At 43.5% G+C, this 15,078-nt stretch overlaps 2 protein-coding genes across 2 annotated transcripts; both read right to left on the reverse strand.

Moving 5' to 3' along the window:
• Nucleotides 1-686: 686 nt before the first annotated feature.
• On the reverse strand, nt 687-7,704 carry LOC138619779 (coiled-coil domain-containing protein 106). The gene is made up of 5 exons (XM_069696534.1): nt 7,499-7,704; nt 4,288-4,506; nt 3,553-3,765; nt 3,189-3,395; nt 687-1,731 (listed from the first exon to the last, which is right to left on the reverse strand). The coding sequence occupies exons 2-5, from the start codon at nt 4,493-4,495 to the stop codon at nt 1,352-1,354; spliced, it is 1,008 nt and encodes a 335-aa protein (XP_069552635.1). The 5' UTR covers nt 4,496-4,506; nt 7,499-7,704; the 3' UTR covers nt 687-1,351.
• Nucleotides 7,705-8,640: 936 nt separating this feature from the next.
• On the reverse strand, nt 8,641-13,777 carry anxa13 (annexin A13). The gene is made up of 11 exons (XM_069696419.1): nt 13,632-13,777; nt 12,344-12,419; nt 12,155-12,249; nt 11,856-12,026; nt 11,680-11,713; nt 10,794-10,873; nt 10,486-10,554; nt 10,286-10,387; nt 10,076-10,151; nt 9,774-9,886; nt 8,641-9,478 (listed from the first exon to the last, which is right to left on the reverse strand). Exons 1-11 carry the CDS (start codon nt 13,644-13,646, stop codon nt 9,359-9,361), a joined length of 951 nt encoding a protein of 316 aa, XP_069552520.1. The 5' UTR covers nt 13,647-13,777; the 3' UTR covers nt 8,641-9,358.
• Between the last annotated feature and the right edge of the window lie 1,301 nt (nt 13,778-15,078).

The raw sequence follows: 15,078 nt of genomic DNA on the forward strand, positions 1-15,078 counted from the left end.
AAAAAAATGTTTCGGCACCGTCCGATCTCTTGACCAGCTTATTTTTTTTATTATTATTATTATTATTATTATTTTGGGGGTGAAAAGATGAGACAGAACGGGGAAAAAAAAAAAGAAAAAAGAAAGGGATGAAGAGAGATGGAAGGAGTGATGCGTAATGAGAAATGACTGAATGAGTTCATAACAGGAAAGAGGGCGGTGGAGGGTTGGTGGGTGGGTGGGTGGGGGTGGGGGGGTGCACAGATTGGGATGTGAGAGTGAAAGATAAGCAGAACGGGAGGAGTGACAGTGACAGAGTCCCGTGCGGCGATAAACAGCCCGGGTGCGCCCCCCTCCCCCCCCCCGTAATGGGCTCTGTGCACGAGTCATTTGTCACCTCGGTGTGGAAAGCGAACGCTTCGCACCGACACTCACCGTCAGCCGAGGATGTTCGTCACCGAGCCGTCTGCACAACTGCTGCTGCAGAAGAGACAAGACTTCACACAAAAAAATATATAAGATCTCTCTGAACATTTAAAGTTACACCGCGGCACATTTCATACCAATATCGCATTTTAAGATGACAGAAGAGGTCATGTTTTACTTCACAAAAGGCCCCTCGGCATGCTTTTTTTTTTTTTTTACCTAGGGGTGTGTGTGTGGGGGGGGGGGTGGGGTGTCAAGTGCTCGTCAAAAGGGGCATTGGCTCTGAAAAAGTACCGCTTTTAATAACTCTATCAAACGTTCACGTATAGCAGTGTCCTGTCAGTTTTTCTTGGTACACGATTCTTCCTCGGGATACAAAACAAAACGGACTCTCCGCGTGAAACAAGCCGTCTTTTTCATTTTCATTTTGTCGGCTTCTTTAAATGCTGTTTTTGTTTTTTAGACAGTTCACTTGTAAGCATGTCAATCCCAACATGATAAAAGTCTCCAACAAAACTTAAGTGCTGCGAAATGGAAAATTGACCATCCACCATTTTGAAGTAAATGACAAGGGAAGTGATTTGTAAACATTACGTGTGAACACTGCCATCTTGTGGGCGTTTCTATGACTACATACATAAATAAATAATTAATATAATAATAATAATAATAATTAAAAAAAGAGGGTTTCCAACACTAAAAGCAGCCGCAACAAGTATGGCTATCAAGAACAAAATATACATCCTAAATGTGTAAAATAAAATGACTAGAATGTAGATTTTCTAACATTTCTGGTCCCATTAGACAAAAAGCATATTCTTTTTGTTAAAATGTGCTACATGAAACATGTAAATCCAGCAGCTCAGACAGGGGAAAAAAAAAAAAAAAAAGCAAATGAAACATAACTTTGTGAAGGCGTTATGTTCTCAATGCAGTTAAATCAAAGTCAACCTATTAAAATGCTCTCTGCACCGCCCCCCAGTGGCGGCAGGTGAGAATGCAAAACCCTCTGCCTTTTCCCTGAGATGGGCAGGAGCTCGCTGTTGGCTTTCATCTGGTCTATTTTCCGGGCCAGGTCGACGTCGCTGTCGATGACCAGCGTGCACCTTTGGGCGTAGCTGACGAGAGTCTCTTCTCCTTGGCGAAACATGCCCACCAGGGGGACCATGTCTTTGCCCGCCAGGTGGAGCTCGGCGATCGACGCCGTGTTGGCGATGGTGTTCCGGTCGATTCCGAGGTGGCGGAAGGCTTCGCTCATGCTCTTCTTCTTGATGAAGGCGGACAGGACTTGTTTGTAGCGGTGGATGACGTACTGGACGCCGGTCGCTGGTGGAGAGAGACGACAGGTCGAGCTACGATTGTTGTTACATTTCATCGTCTCGCTTTTAGCGGCTGTCTCACTTTCTTAGGGGTGTTAAGTGAAAATCAACACTATAATTCTCTTTGACAAATTAGTCCCATTTACGTGTGTAACAATTAAAAAATGTCTCCGTCATCGAACTCTCTAAACCCTGAGGCCTCGGCTTGCTTCACACTTTACTTTTCTGAAGTCACGTTTCTGTCTTCAAAAGACACTTAAGATGCTGTCTTCAAAAATCACGCTGTGGACGAATACGAAAGGAGATCTAAAAGTTCAGAGACTGCTCCTGTTGCGCCGTGACGTACGCAAACCGGCGTGAGGCTAAAAACCTTCGTAAATAACTCTTCCAAAGTCGCGTCACTTGATCAAAAACTTCGGTGGCCACTGAAACGTGTGCCTTAAACTCAAACTTAAGCGAGAGAGCCCACATCAGGTTTCCTGTCAAAGTCGCAGGGAGTCAAAACTGCCGAGTCGGAGTGACGACGGCGTCGTTGCGGGTGAGAAACCGGCGTGTTGTCATGTTGGGACACCTCGGGTCGAAGGTCGTCCCCCCCCCCCCCCCCCGCCCCCATCCCCAGAACGTCACAGCAGAACTCGCCGTCGACGGTCTGAAGTCAGTCAAAGAAGACGGTGGAAGAAAACCCAGCTGGTTGCTCCTGAGCCGACGCCCCCTCCTTCGGTCTCGGACGGTGACTCTCTGCCCCGAGTGTCACTCAATAAAACAACCATTGCCCGGTTTCGCTCGCTGGAGACTTTCGGAGGCATTTTTTTTTTTAAGGCTCTCTGTTTAAGTTTCTGCTCACAGATCAAATTGAAAACGATCGCAGTGGTTATAAAAACCTGAGTATCTCAGGTGGTGCTTTTGATCAAGAGATGAAACTTGGAATACTTTCTCGTGAAGGTTCCAGCTTCCCACTGCTCCGTTCACATCAGCGTGCTGCGCTCCGTCACGGAGCTTTTTTTGATCGCCGCTTGTATAAACTCCCTTCAATTTTGATAAGGACCTAAAAGACCAAAAAAATGTCCTGCAACTGGCTGTTAATGTGTTCCAAGTCTTGAACCTTCAGGAAGACTTCTCCTGTGATGTTTGACGGCTGAGAAGACGACAAGACTCCCGTATTGCCCAACGACCGACAACGGCCGGCTGTCGGGAGCCGTTTTTGCTGTTATTGTCGTCTCTTAACATTTTTCTTTCACTTCTTCAGTGCTTCAAGTTTGTTCTTGCCTGCTGCAAGCATCAGTAAACTTCTTAACCTCTGCACTGAGTTGGGAAATTGAACAACTGACAATCTGCTGTACTTCTGCTAAGGTGAGGTGAAGATATCGTCCTGATAAAGTCCTCGTGGGGGCTTTGTATCGGACACGTGTTTTTACTATTATGAGCGCAGCGTCAAACCTCATGAGATGCAGACGGGACTCTCACCTCTCTTCCTGCTGTAGTCCTTCCCTTTCTTCGATCTCTTCTTGTCCTTGTGGTGTTTCTTCCGCCTGTGTTCGCTCGAGGCCGCCGACACCTCCGACGAGTCGGACGCTTCGGAGCCGCTGTGGCTGCCGCTGGACGAGCTCGAAGAAGCTCTTTCTCTCTTTCGAGATTTGTTTTCTGAATGCTGCACCTTGCTGGGTTTATGAGCTGTGCGTGTGTGTGTGTGTGTGTGTGTGTGTGTGTGTGTGTGTGTGTGTGTGTGTGTGTGTGTGTGTGTGGTCCAATGACAAAAAAAAAGAAGACATAAATAGGAGCGATTAAGTTCGTCTAAACATGATCTACTACTTCACGTTCAGTCGCTGACCTTCGGTCACCGGACTGGGACATGCGAACGCCGGCATGGAGCGGTTGCTCGTGAGGTTTTCGATCTGGCTCCTCAGGAACTTGCGGTCCTGCATCAGGTCCTCCACCTGCCTCTCCAGCGCCGCGATGCGCTCCTGTTTGCTCTCCAGCATGCACTGCAGCTTGGTGATGGTCAGCAGCACCCTCGGAGGAAGACTGTCAGCGTGTGAGGCGGCTGGAAAAAGAGACGATTCAATACGCGCCAGTTTGCGAAAAAGGTTCGGTGTCGTGGCAGCGTCAATGGAAGTTGGGTTGATGAAACATACAGAGCATTAAAACATACGTAACTCATTAAAATTGTGACTATGAGGCGTGCAAAGGGGAAGTAATGTTATTACTTAGTGGCAGGAAACGGGAAGTAGCCGCATGTCTCGCTAATAAAACAAAGCTGGAACTTTTCTTCATGTTTGCAGATGTTGTCTTGAGTAAAAAGTCAAACTACCAAACCAACGAATAGAAATAGTCAATAGTTCTTTCCAGTCGTCCTCAGTAATGTTAAATGTAGACTTGAAGCTCCAGACTGCAACTGGTGGTTCACAATTCACAATTATCTTTAACAGCGGCTTTGAGGACTGAAAACCAGAAGCTCTTTCACGTGCCCGAGGCATTTCTCAAATTTTGAAGTTACAGAAAACACACGCAACAAAGGTTTTAAGGTGATGTCCAAAATTGCAGACAGCATCTGAACGTCTCCTACCGGACATGGCGCTGCTGGGCGTGTTGTCCTGAACGGCGTCTGCCGAGGCTCCCGTCTGGAAGTTCTCCCACTTGATGATGCGGAGGTCGTCCTGTTCCTGCTTCAGCCACGCCGGAGAGCCGAGCCGGTCTTTGGTGCGCACGGAGCTGGAGTCGATCTCCACGCAGGGGGAGTAACCCGACGGCTCCTGCTGCCACACGGACGACATCTCCTCAAAACCTGGCCGCAAAAAAAACAAAAAGAGGGTCAGAAATTCATACACGTCGAAGGACATGAGAGATTTCCCGTAAGAAAGGTAATTGCCAAAATTCAGGAGTCAGAAAAAATGAATTCACTGATACTTAATGCAAATAGTCAAGTATCAGAAAATGACACACCTTTTATAAACTGGACTACGATCTATTTAGAAAATGATAGTTTTATAATTTACTGCGACCTAAAGAAGGATATTCAAGCCTTTTCTCAATGTTAACATTTCTGTCTTTTTAACCTCTCCAGAAATATTGTTGTATGTTATTGCGAATGTGGTTTAATTTTATAGTAATTAGGGGGAAAAAAATACTGAACTTCTGAATTTTAGTAGCCAGCATTTTTAGTAGTATTAAAGTATCCAGAGGAGGAAGTGTTTAGATTTCATGGAAGAAGAATAAAATAAAGGTGAAAATAAATACCATGACAGTTATCGAAACACTGAGGTTTTTTTTTTATTTATTTTTTTTTTTTTAAGAGAATCCGTAATGACAGATTACAGCCGATAAATCGGTTAAATCTTTTCTTTTTTATTACAGTTGATAGTTGAGGAACGCCTTTTATTTAATAATGTAAAAACAAAGCAGAATGCCCCACTGGTAGGATGCAGAAATAAAACAACCACGATCCAACCGATGACCTCCTGTCGCGCGGCGTTTGGTAACACTCTGTTATCCCCAGAATAATATGTAAATGTGATGCATTCACAAAAGGAAAAAAAAAAAACCAAAAAACTGAGACATGAATCTCATAATTAAGAGAGAAGGTAAACCTGCCTGTCAACCAGCCTTTTGTCCCCATAAACAGCGACGCGGTTTCAGACAAAAGCACCAACCCGGTGCCGGTGACCTGTTCAGTTACACCATTTGCAGCTGAATGCAAAGTAAACCTGGACCGAAGCCATTCCCACGGCAACCGGACACACGCATCTTGCAAATGACGAGATCTGTCGCACCGCTGGAACGAGAATATAGCGTCGGCTGTGAAAGATCAACTTTGAATTTAAAATACGAACTACGATTGCAGTGCATTAGATGATTCCAGTCGAAGCGCGTGACTGAACTGAACTCCTGGATGAATTCCTGCACTAATTAACGCATGTGATACTTCACGAGTACGTGAAGGGAATACGTGCGAATTAACGGCAATTCGTGCATATTTAAATAGAAGAATTAGGCATTTAATTGATTCAAAGATTTTCACCCTCGTCGCAGGCGAGGTCGCGTTCGAGCGTCGCAATTTAAACCAGCGGCGATATCTGTTAAATACAAACTTCATGAACTGGGTGTGACATCATCGGGCCCTTCGAGTTAATGATGGTTGATTAATGATTGGCAAATATTTCTGCAGCTGCATCTGTTTTGGTTTTTACCTTTGTGCTCAACCCACCGAACCAAAAGAGACCTGATCATTTATTAATCCGGAGCCGCGCGAGTTCATCATATTTCATTCATTAATACATTCATTAGAACACGATGAATTATGCATGAGATCATCATTAATTAGGAATGAGCAGGGATTTTGGGGGATTTTTTTTTTTTTTTTTTTTTGCTTAGAGTCTAATTTATGTTATGTTATGTTGCTTGATGCGGTTTATTCCAGTTCATGTTTTTCCATTTTGTCATATTGTGTCGGTCATGTACTGCAGCTGTCAGTCAGGATTGGTTTGCCGCCCATTTGCAGTGCAGCAGCAACACTTCCCGAATCAGCGAAAAGTTTGCTGGGAAAAAAAAATATTGTAAAGTGGAAAAAAAAAAGATGGAAAAGTGTCTGTGTGCAGTTTCTTATTTTTTTATTTTATTATTTCTTTATTAGAAATATGAACCCGATAGTCATAACAAACATTTTGTTGCTGCACCATCTTTGCTTCAATCCCATTTTGAAGTCGGCTTGTGTTTGGTTGTTGTAGACAGAAGAGGAGTGTGAAGAAGAATAACTCGTCATTAATGTTGTCAGAGGTGTTTCTGTTGATTTTTGGGGCTAAAACTAAAAGCAAAACACACATCAAGATATCCAGACTTTTTTTTTTTAATTTTTTTATCCCTGAAGCTCGATACACACCGGAGCACTACATTTCCCATGATGCAATTGAATAGCGTCTGTCATTTCTAGTTGGAATACGTTTTCTTTATTTGTATTAAAAGATAATTTTAAGTGTTTTAAGTGATTCAACCAAGCTCGATGTATAAAATAAGACACACGAAATCCCCCATCAACTCACAGCGATCACTTCTTAATGCTTGGGAACAGTTTATGCTTTACCTGCATTAATTTATGCATCAAGTCATCGCGCGTAATCACGTGTTTTGCACACCTTCGTAAAACCGGTGCACTGACTAATATGGTGCGTTTGAGGGCTTGAAACGTGGCTGCAAATCACCAAAACGAGACGGATAGCAGTTTGCCTGCTCGTGTTCATTTCAGGAAGCGGGACATCGCCGTTTCTACTTCGTGTTTCCATGGAGATGATGATGACTGACTCCTCTCTCCAGCATGTGCACGCTGCAGCACCAAAAACACAAGTGAAGGCGCGAGTGGTGCAGAGATTAATCTGCCTCCAACACCAAAACAATACGCAATTAACGCGCGGGCATTTTACTCTCAAGAAAATAAGCAGGCAAAAAGGGGTATATTTGTTTTCCCAGTTTTCAGTGATAACGCGTGACATTAAACATTAAAGTCTGCAGGCCTTTTGCAAATACCTCCGTTTGTTACAGGGGCATTTAGTGTTGGGTTGGGAGTGCTTTAAAAGCACAGCCGGTAAGTATAAACAGGTGTAAAGCACACCGACGATATATGCAGGGCTGTAACATTTCTCCTTTGCTGTGGTTTTAATTAGCTCATACCAAGATGGATGCTAATGACTGTAATTACCAGCCAAAAAAAAAAAAAAAAAAAAAAAAAAAGGGGGAGGAGGTGGGGTGGGGGGAAGCGAGAAAGCTAGTGAAACAGAAAGACGTACCCACGAGAGAGTCCAGCGGAGAGGAGAGGAGTCGGTGACGTCCCCGCGTATATCCGGCGGTGAGCTCAAACCTCCCTTCGCGTAAAACAACCCGTGTTTTCAAAAGTATAAACAGAGAGGAGTGCAAAAATTGCGAGAATACACAACATGCATGACCGTGGAGGTGTGGGGGCGGAGCCACGGCGCGATGACGCCGCTGTGACACGGCGCTGCCTTCAGGAGCTGCGCAGAGAGTCGTTATTCTCAAAAGCGGTACAATTAAAAAGGAATATCGACACGTGATTAGGGTGTTTTTTTTTTTGCATGCAGTCTGAGACTAAATGAAGACAGAAAGACACAAGAGTCATGCTGAATTTAATTTCTACTTTGGCTCCCAAAATGAATTGTCCTTCAATGTTAAAATGTGAGTATATGCGACTGTACATGAAGGTAGCAAGTGGGCGGGGACAGATTTGAAAGGGGGCGTGTCCTTTCGCGGAAAGTTAAAGAAAGCACGACCTAAACTTCTCTACACTCTACTTTTACAGTAGTTTTTACACTCCGTCAACACATGAATGATGAAATAAAAACCAGACATTTACGATTTTACGGGAAACTTTATTTGCGTTTAGACTAACATTTCTTTGGCTATAGAGAGGCACACAACTGATGTCGAGGTGGACGCCGTGACTGTCTCACGTACTGTACTTCACTTGAGCATCGAACTCGGCTTGTTGTTCACAATAGTGGTAATTCATAACAAATCTCAGCTGCCGTGTATTATAAACGTACAATTGACACGAGACGTCTGATCTGATGTTAAATGCTCACACGAACATTGTTATCCCTTCACATAACCTCCGACCTTGCTAAAACGATGCACTAAATAATGCTAAATTTTAAATACTTTTTCAGTTTTAGTCATTGAATATATATCAAAAAAAAAAAAAAGTAACAAGCTGAGGTGTTTTTTGGATTTGTCAAGTTTTTTCTAGTTGTATGGGATTTTTAAAAAAAAACAACAACAACAGAAAAAGCAACATATTGTAAATCAATATAGAGTTTCTTTCAATAAACAACTGATAAAATATATAACCTCTTCTGACGATCGGCTGGGTAAAACAAATTAGAAAAATCCATTCACGTGACCTCGCATACATCCTTCGCGACACCCGCTGTAACGATTCCTTCAACGCGGTCGTTCACATTTCTTCGTTTGAAACTTCAAGCCATACGGAGTTGATTTCATTAGTGGTAAGAGCAGCGACGTACAGCAGTCACTGCGTTCGGGGGCACGGAGGGTGGAAAAAAAAAAAGCTTGAATTATTCGCTCTACAAAACACTTATGCAAAGATAATAACGCAACATTATTGTCTCATTACGTCGTTAAATGCTGCAGAAGGACGAACTGAAGGTTTGTAATGTAATTTATCCTTATCGAGCTTGAAACCGCCTGAACACACCGCGCTCGCAGTAATTGCATTCGTGTGACTCCTGCAGAAATCTTAGTGCTTTTTTTGTTTGTTTGTTTTTGTGGCTGAACATTACTTACCAGTATATCGTATAAATGCTGATGAAGTCGTTAAGAGTTAGAGCTTAAAAAAATCGACCAAGAAACGGGCAGTAAATGACAGACAAAGAGATTCAAACACCGATGAGTCCGAGGTTAGAGAATCGAGGTCGACGTCTGTGGAAAAAAATAGTTGTAAAGAATTTGAGAGCCGCTCGCGTTCATATGAACTCAGTTTTTGGACCGCGCACACGAACAGAGTAAATTGTGCCGTCATTTCCAGACCCTCTTTACATAACGCCGCTAACGGAGAGACCGAGTCGTTAGTTTGTTAGACAAGAAAACCTTCGTCCGGCAGCGCTCGGCGGCCTTCAGTGGCAGATAGCCAGGAGGAGGCGTTTAAAGTCGCCGCTGCACTCGTCCCTCAGGGCGTCCTTCAGAGACACGTCGTACTTCTCCAGGTACATGTCTTTGATGGTCTCCAAATCGTACTGTTGAGAAAAAAAAAAAGGGGGGGGGGGTCGGTGGGGGGGGAAACCACAACGACGTCAGTACACTTTCCAGCCGTCGAGGTCGAGCTCGGCGCAGTTTGGTGGATTTACATGACGTCTTTAAACACAAAGAAAAAAGAAAATCATGTCATTCGGTTCATTTTCATTCGCTGAAGCGCCCCGATTTCATCCCGCAGTCATCTGGAACAGCGCGTGCGTGCATTAGTTTGCGCCGTAATATTGCGTTTCGACGACTCCTTTCTTATGAACACGTTCATCTTTTAGTGCCGTTTACCTCGGAGCGACACACGATGATGCGGACCAGCGTGTCCTCGTCGGTTCCCGCTCCTTTCATGGCGTCGTTCAGACGTCTGGCGAAGTAGAGCTGCGGGTTCTTCGCTGCTCTCACTGTCGGGAGGGAGGAACTGTATAAACTGCACTTCACTTCATGTGACCATTTTTTTTTTTGTATATGTCATACTCCACCCTTATCATTTACGTGGGTTGTTTTTCAATTTGAATGCGACTAGGATCTGGTTTCGTTAATCAGCTTCCTGTATTTCCATATTCAAAAAAAACTTTCCGTTTCGCACTGACCGAGAGCGACGTAGCATTTTTTCAGCGTCCCGCCGGTCTCGTTCTCGATGGCGTCCAGGATTTCGGTTCCGGAGAGCTGCGGAGAGAAACACTTTATTTGGGCCGGTGTTTTCTTGGGAGGGTGACGGAAGATGGGTAGCGGCGGCTAATGCAGAAAATGAGATGCTGATGCGCGATATCGCCCGCAGCTGCGGACGCCAAATCCCCGACCTGCTCGTATGTCTTGAAGGTGGCCTGGAGCTGCAGGTAGTTTCTGGAGGCCAGGATGTAGCTGAAGGTGGACTCGTCCGTCCCGAAACAACCCTCGCCGGCCTGCACGGGATCGGCGAACGTTAACGTTCCTCGGGACCAAATAAACGCGTGCCGTTCAAACCGTCGTGAAGGTGCATTTATCGAATAGAAAACGGTACCTCGAAAAGGGAAGTGGCGTCTTGTTCGGCCAAATCCTCGTCCACGTCGTAGCTCTCGTCTCTGCCGCCCTGGAAGGAAGAGGGCCGAGGTGACTTTTGCTCCGTAGCGAGTCAGGCAACTATATCTGGCCTCCCTTAAACCGTGTGTGTGTGTGTGTGTGTGTGTGTGTGTGTGTGTGTGTGTGTGTGTGTGTGTGTGTGTGTGTGTGTGTGTGTGTGTGTGTTTAGTAGGGCACGGGGAGAGTGAGCTCGATTTCAGCGGGAGGAATTCAGTTACCCGAGCGGAGGAGAAACTCGGAGCCACTTACCTGCAGAAGAGCGGTGAGGAGGTTTCTGACGTCGCCGCTCGTATCTCCCTCGATATCCGCTTCCAGATCGCGTTCGTGCACTGCAAGAGCGACACCAAAGAATACTGTCCATTTCTTTGTGTCAGTATTTATAGCGACACCGCTACGTAGTCCTGTGATATCATATCAAGTTTGGTGTACTGTTTTTTTTTATTTGTATTTGTATTTTGTAAGAACTTGTCCACCCTCTCTTAACCAGCCTTCGGTCAGTAATTGTCCCAGATTTCTGAGTCGGACCTGTTTTTGTTTTTTTTTCTTTAATCACCGTCCTGCGACCGCAGTGCGTCTTGAGTTTAATGAAACCCCGAGTCTTTATATTCGCTTCTTCCATGTTGGATTTCAGCCCGTGACTATGAAGGTATTTTGGTGTCTTTATTATGCAAGCAAAAAAAAAAAAAAAACAGTTTTAATAGGAGATTTTTTTTTTGCACTGCAGTCAAAGATCCAGTTTGCAAGTACAAAATATATAAACTGAGAATAAAATGATTGCGTTGCAAAAGAATATGCTCTTACAATTGTGTTGGTTTTGGACACAGAATTAAGAATTTTGCTTGTGAAACTAGACTTTTTGGCTGCAAATTGAAAAGCTTTGCTCTCAAGTCAATAACCTTTTCTTTCAGTATGCGTCAGTGCTTTCAAAGTATGACTGTACGTCACATGGCAAAAGAAACAGAAATATAATTGGGGCATGCTGGTTAACATGAGTCACCCTGTGTAACTTCCTCCAGAGTTCACGATAGTGACACGTAGTCGTGGGTGAGAAGTTCAACAGCTGAAACGAAGGATTTTTGCACCACAATAACAATAAAAACAATACTTCTATCGAGCGCTTCATTTAGTGTCTCACCTTGAAAGTAGCATTCCTTGAACAAGGCAACGTCCTGTTGAGAGCGATAACAGATGTTGACATTTCAAACAGCAATAATCTGAATTTTTACTGCATTTCTCCATATTTTTTTTTTTTAGCAGATCTTTTGAATTTAATTGGCTCGATATAGAAAAAAAAAAAAATCCGCCGCTCACAGCGTTGGTGGCGGTGCAGAGGATCTCCACCAGGACGTCCTCGTCGGTGCCCGCTCCCTTCATGGCCTTCCTGAGCTCCTTCACGGCGTAGATGACGGGCGGGTCCAGCATGGCGAGGATGGCCTTCTCAAAGCTTCCCGACAACTCGCTCTTCAACTTGTCCGCCAACTCCTGTCACAAAGAGACAGAGAGGGACGGGATCGTTAGGAAGGAGCAGAAGCACAGGAGAAATGCTTTTTTTTTGGTTTTTCTTTTTCCGAATATGTTTCACGTTAGAATAAACTTGAATTGGCACTCACGTCGTCATACTTCTCGAAATAGGCCTGTTTAATTTCCTGACGCTGACATGCGCTGCGGTTCGCCAGGACGTCAATGATGGCCTGCTCGTCAGTTCCTGAGAAGAGGACACAACAAAAACAGATGCAAAACAAATAACAGGCACTTTCAAGCACGGGAACGTCATCGGAATTGTTTTATTTCCAACCTACCGAACCCTTTGCAGGCTTTCCGGATGGCCTTGATATCAGCTATGGCATCAAAATCCTCGTAGGGAAAAATTGTAGGCTGAGAAAGAAATATAAGAGTCACACACTGTGATTATATCTAACTAATCGTTGTTTTAGTCGCCATTCATGAAAGCACTCAGGAGCAGCTGGCAGATGGGGGGGAGGGGAGGATATACAATGCTTTGGTTGAGGAATTCAGAGCCACAAGTCTTTAAACAAACTTGGTGGGGGCCTCATGAATGCCAAAGTGCAGTCCCAGGACTATAACAGCGGTCCGGCGACGAACCCGTCTCAAAGAGTCCCACCGACAGAATTATATCATCACCAGCGGAAAAGAAGAGTTAAAACGTCACTTTCCTTTCTCACAATCAGGAGAACGTGTGGCGTACTTCTCTAAAAGCTGCATAAATCTGCCCGTTTTATGATGTAATCATTCAATTTGAGTTTGGCCTGCTAATTTAGGGTCATTTTCTGAATATGAATGGACGTTATTTGAACTTTAAAGTACTTTTTTTTTTTTGGGGGGGGGGGGAATTATTAAAAATAAACTTTTTTTTATTTATTTTATTTTTTTCCAGCGTCAATTATGTATAAGGCCACTTATAAACACACAAAGGAGAAAGGTACCACAATGACAGAAAACCAGCTGCATTGGACAAACCGTCACACACACACACACACACACACACACACACACACACACACACACACACACACACACACACGCACACTCGTGTCATAGAAAAGAGTTCCGCTCATCATCCAGCTCCATCTAACGGAGCTCTGGTGAATTCCGCAGAGGAGTGGCCGTTCCTTCTGCGTAAAACCGGACACGGCGTCTTGTCACACGATATCATTTGCAACGTTTACATCGGACTGACACTTAAAGAAACACCGCTCGGCGTGAATCTGAAGTCGTAACTCTTTATTTTACGCAGCGCGGTGTCAATAATAGGAGATTTAAACACGACGCAGTAAAAGTGTGCGCAAAGCCTCGCGACTCATGCGTCAAAATGTAGACTAAAAACAATACCGGTCCTATCTGGTTGACGGTCAAATCCAACATTGGCATAATCCTTCCTGTTTCTCTCTCCCCCCCACCCTGATGATTGTGTGGATTTTAACGCGAAACTATGAAGCTGAACACTTCGAGTGAAGCCCGGACTGCTGATAAGAGATTTATTTTTTTTATTTTTTTTATTGTATTTATAACCACCGCGTTTTAAAAGAAGAGATAAAAAAAATTAGAAAAGCCGAGAATGACACTTACTTGACAGTTGCCCATTTCTGCGGTGTTAATCCGGCGGCAGCAGCTGATCCGTCGGTGGAAAGTTGTTCCGATTTTAAGGGACGATTTTTTTTTTTTTTTTTTTTCTTGTCGTCTCCGCAAACAAACTGCGGCCCGGAGAGAAGGAGAAACGGGAATGTGACGTCACCACGGACCGCTGCACCGTCCGGTTAACCATTTACGGGCCTGTTACCGTCTGTTTCAGTCTGGTTTAACACACTTAAAAAGATCCACCTCCAGCCAGGCATGGTCGAAGAAATATGAAATGATCTGCTTTGAATATCAGTCAGTGTTTTATATGTTTTATTTATAGAGAGAAAATCAGTTACCTTGTTAGAAACTCTTCATATGAAATCAAATAATCTCCCTTTACTCAAAAATGCATTTTTTTTCTGAGCTTATGTAAATATTTTTCAAATGTACAAGTCACTATGGTACACAAAAATGATAATAGTATAATATAAAGAACATAATAGATGCTTCATAAGTACTCCCTTCATAACTAATCCAGGAGTTTGAAAGTAACTCAAGTACTGGACTGAAGTACAATTTTGAGGTATTTGTATATTATTTCTTCCACTTCACCACATTTCAGGGAGAAATATTGTACTTTCTCCTCCACTACTACATTTATCTGAGCGTTTTAGGTACTTTTAAGATGACGATTTGACACTACGACACACTGTTAAAGATTAAACTCAGTGGTTTCCAACCGGATGGTTTCGGATGTCCATGGGATGTTAACAGCTCCACCAGACAGTGGCCTTACCCTCAATAAATGTTGAAATGATCCGATATCTCAGATAAAAACAAAGATTTGAGAAAAAAGTTTAAAAAACAAAACTGATTTGTGGAAACATTAACGGTGTATAACGGTGATGCATTCAGGGACTATTTTTGAGTAATTACTCAGTGATGTGTCACAAAAAAACGAACTAATGTTTAAAGTGTCTGTAATGAATGAGTGGAAAAAGAGAAAGTAAATTGAATACTTTTTAAACTGACTTCACAGTTTTCATATTGGTTTTTTTAAACATTAATCCACAAAAATCTTCTGATTGAAATAGTTTCTCCATTTTTTTTTTTTTTGTCCAACGTTCACATGAAACTACAATGAACCAAAAAGTTGCATCCGCTGAAGAATAAAGTCTTTAGCAGTATAATTACCAACCGTGCCATTTTACAATTCAACCAGCGGTGCATTCACTGCCCCTACATCATAATTACTCACCCACGGAGGAGAGGGCCTCCGCTGCCCTTCACAATAAGAGCTTTCACCTGCAAAAAAAAAAAAAAAAAACCGGTTCAAAATAAGAGCCTGATATCGTCACACTTACAAAACCGTGCAATTAACGAATGAGTCACTTCTCTTCAGTATATAATTACCTGCAGATTACCTGGAGGATCAATCAGGGAAACTATTTGAATA

The sequence above is a fragment of the Brachyistius frenatus genome, unplaced genomic scaffold (genome assembly GCF_029030835.1).
Source record: "Brachyistius frenatus isolate BFR_SWC_R1_liver_20210118 unplaced genomic scaffold, ASM2903083v1 Contig_21, whole genome shotgun sequence".
Classification (NCBI taxonomy): domain Eukaryota; kingdom Metazoa; phylum Chordata; class Actinopteri; family Embiotocidae; genus Brachyistius; species Brachyistius frenatus.

Coding starts and splice junctions, on each gene's coding strand:
- LOC138619779 (XM_069696534.1), bottom strand. CDS start 4,495: ATGTCGTCCGTGTGGCAGCAGGAGCCGTCGGGTTACTCCCCCTGCGTG. Junction 3,766..4,287: donor GCCCAGCAGCGCCATGTCCG/GTAGGAGACGTT, acceptor CTCTTTTTCCAG/CCGCCTCACACGCTGACAGT. Junction 3,396..3,552: donor TCCCAGTCCGGTGACCGAAG/GTCAGCGACTGA, acceptor ACACACGCACAG/CTCATAAACCCAGCAAGGTG.
- anxa13 (XM_069696419.1), bottom strand. Junction 12,250..12,343: donor GAAAGCCTGCAAAGGGTTCG/GTAGGTTGGAAA, acceptor TCCTCTTCTCAG/GAACTGACGAGCAGGCCATC. Junction 11,714..11,855: donor TCTGCACCGCCACCAACGCT/GTGAGCGGCGGA, acceptor CGCTCTCAACAG/GACGTTGCCTTGTTCAAGGA.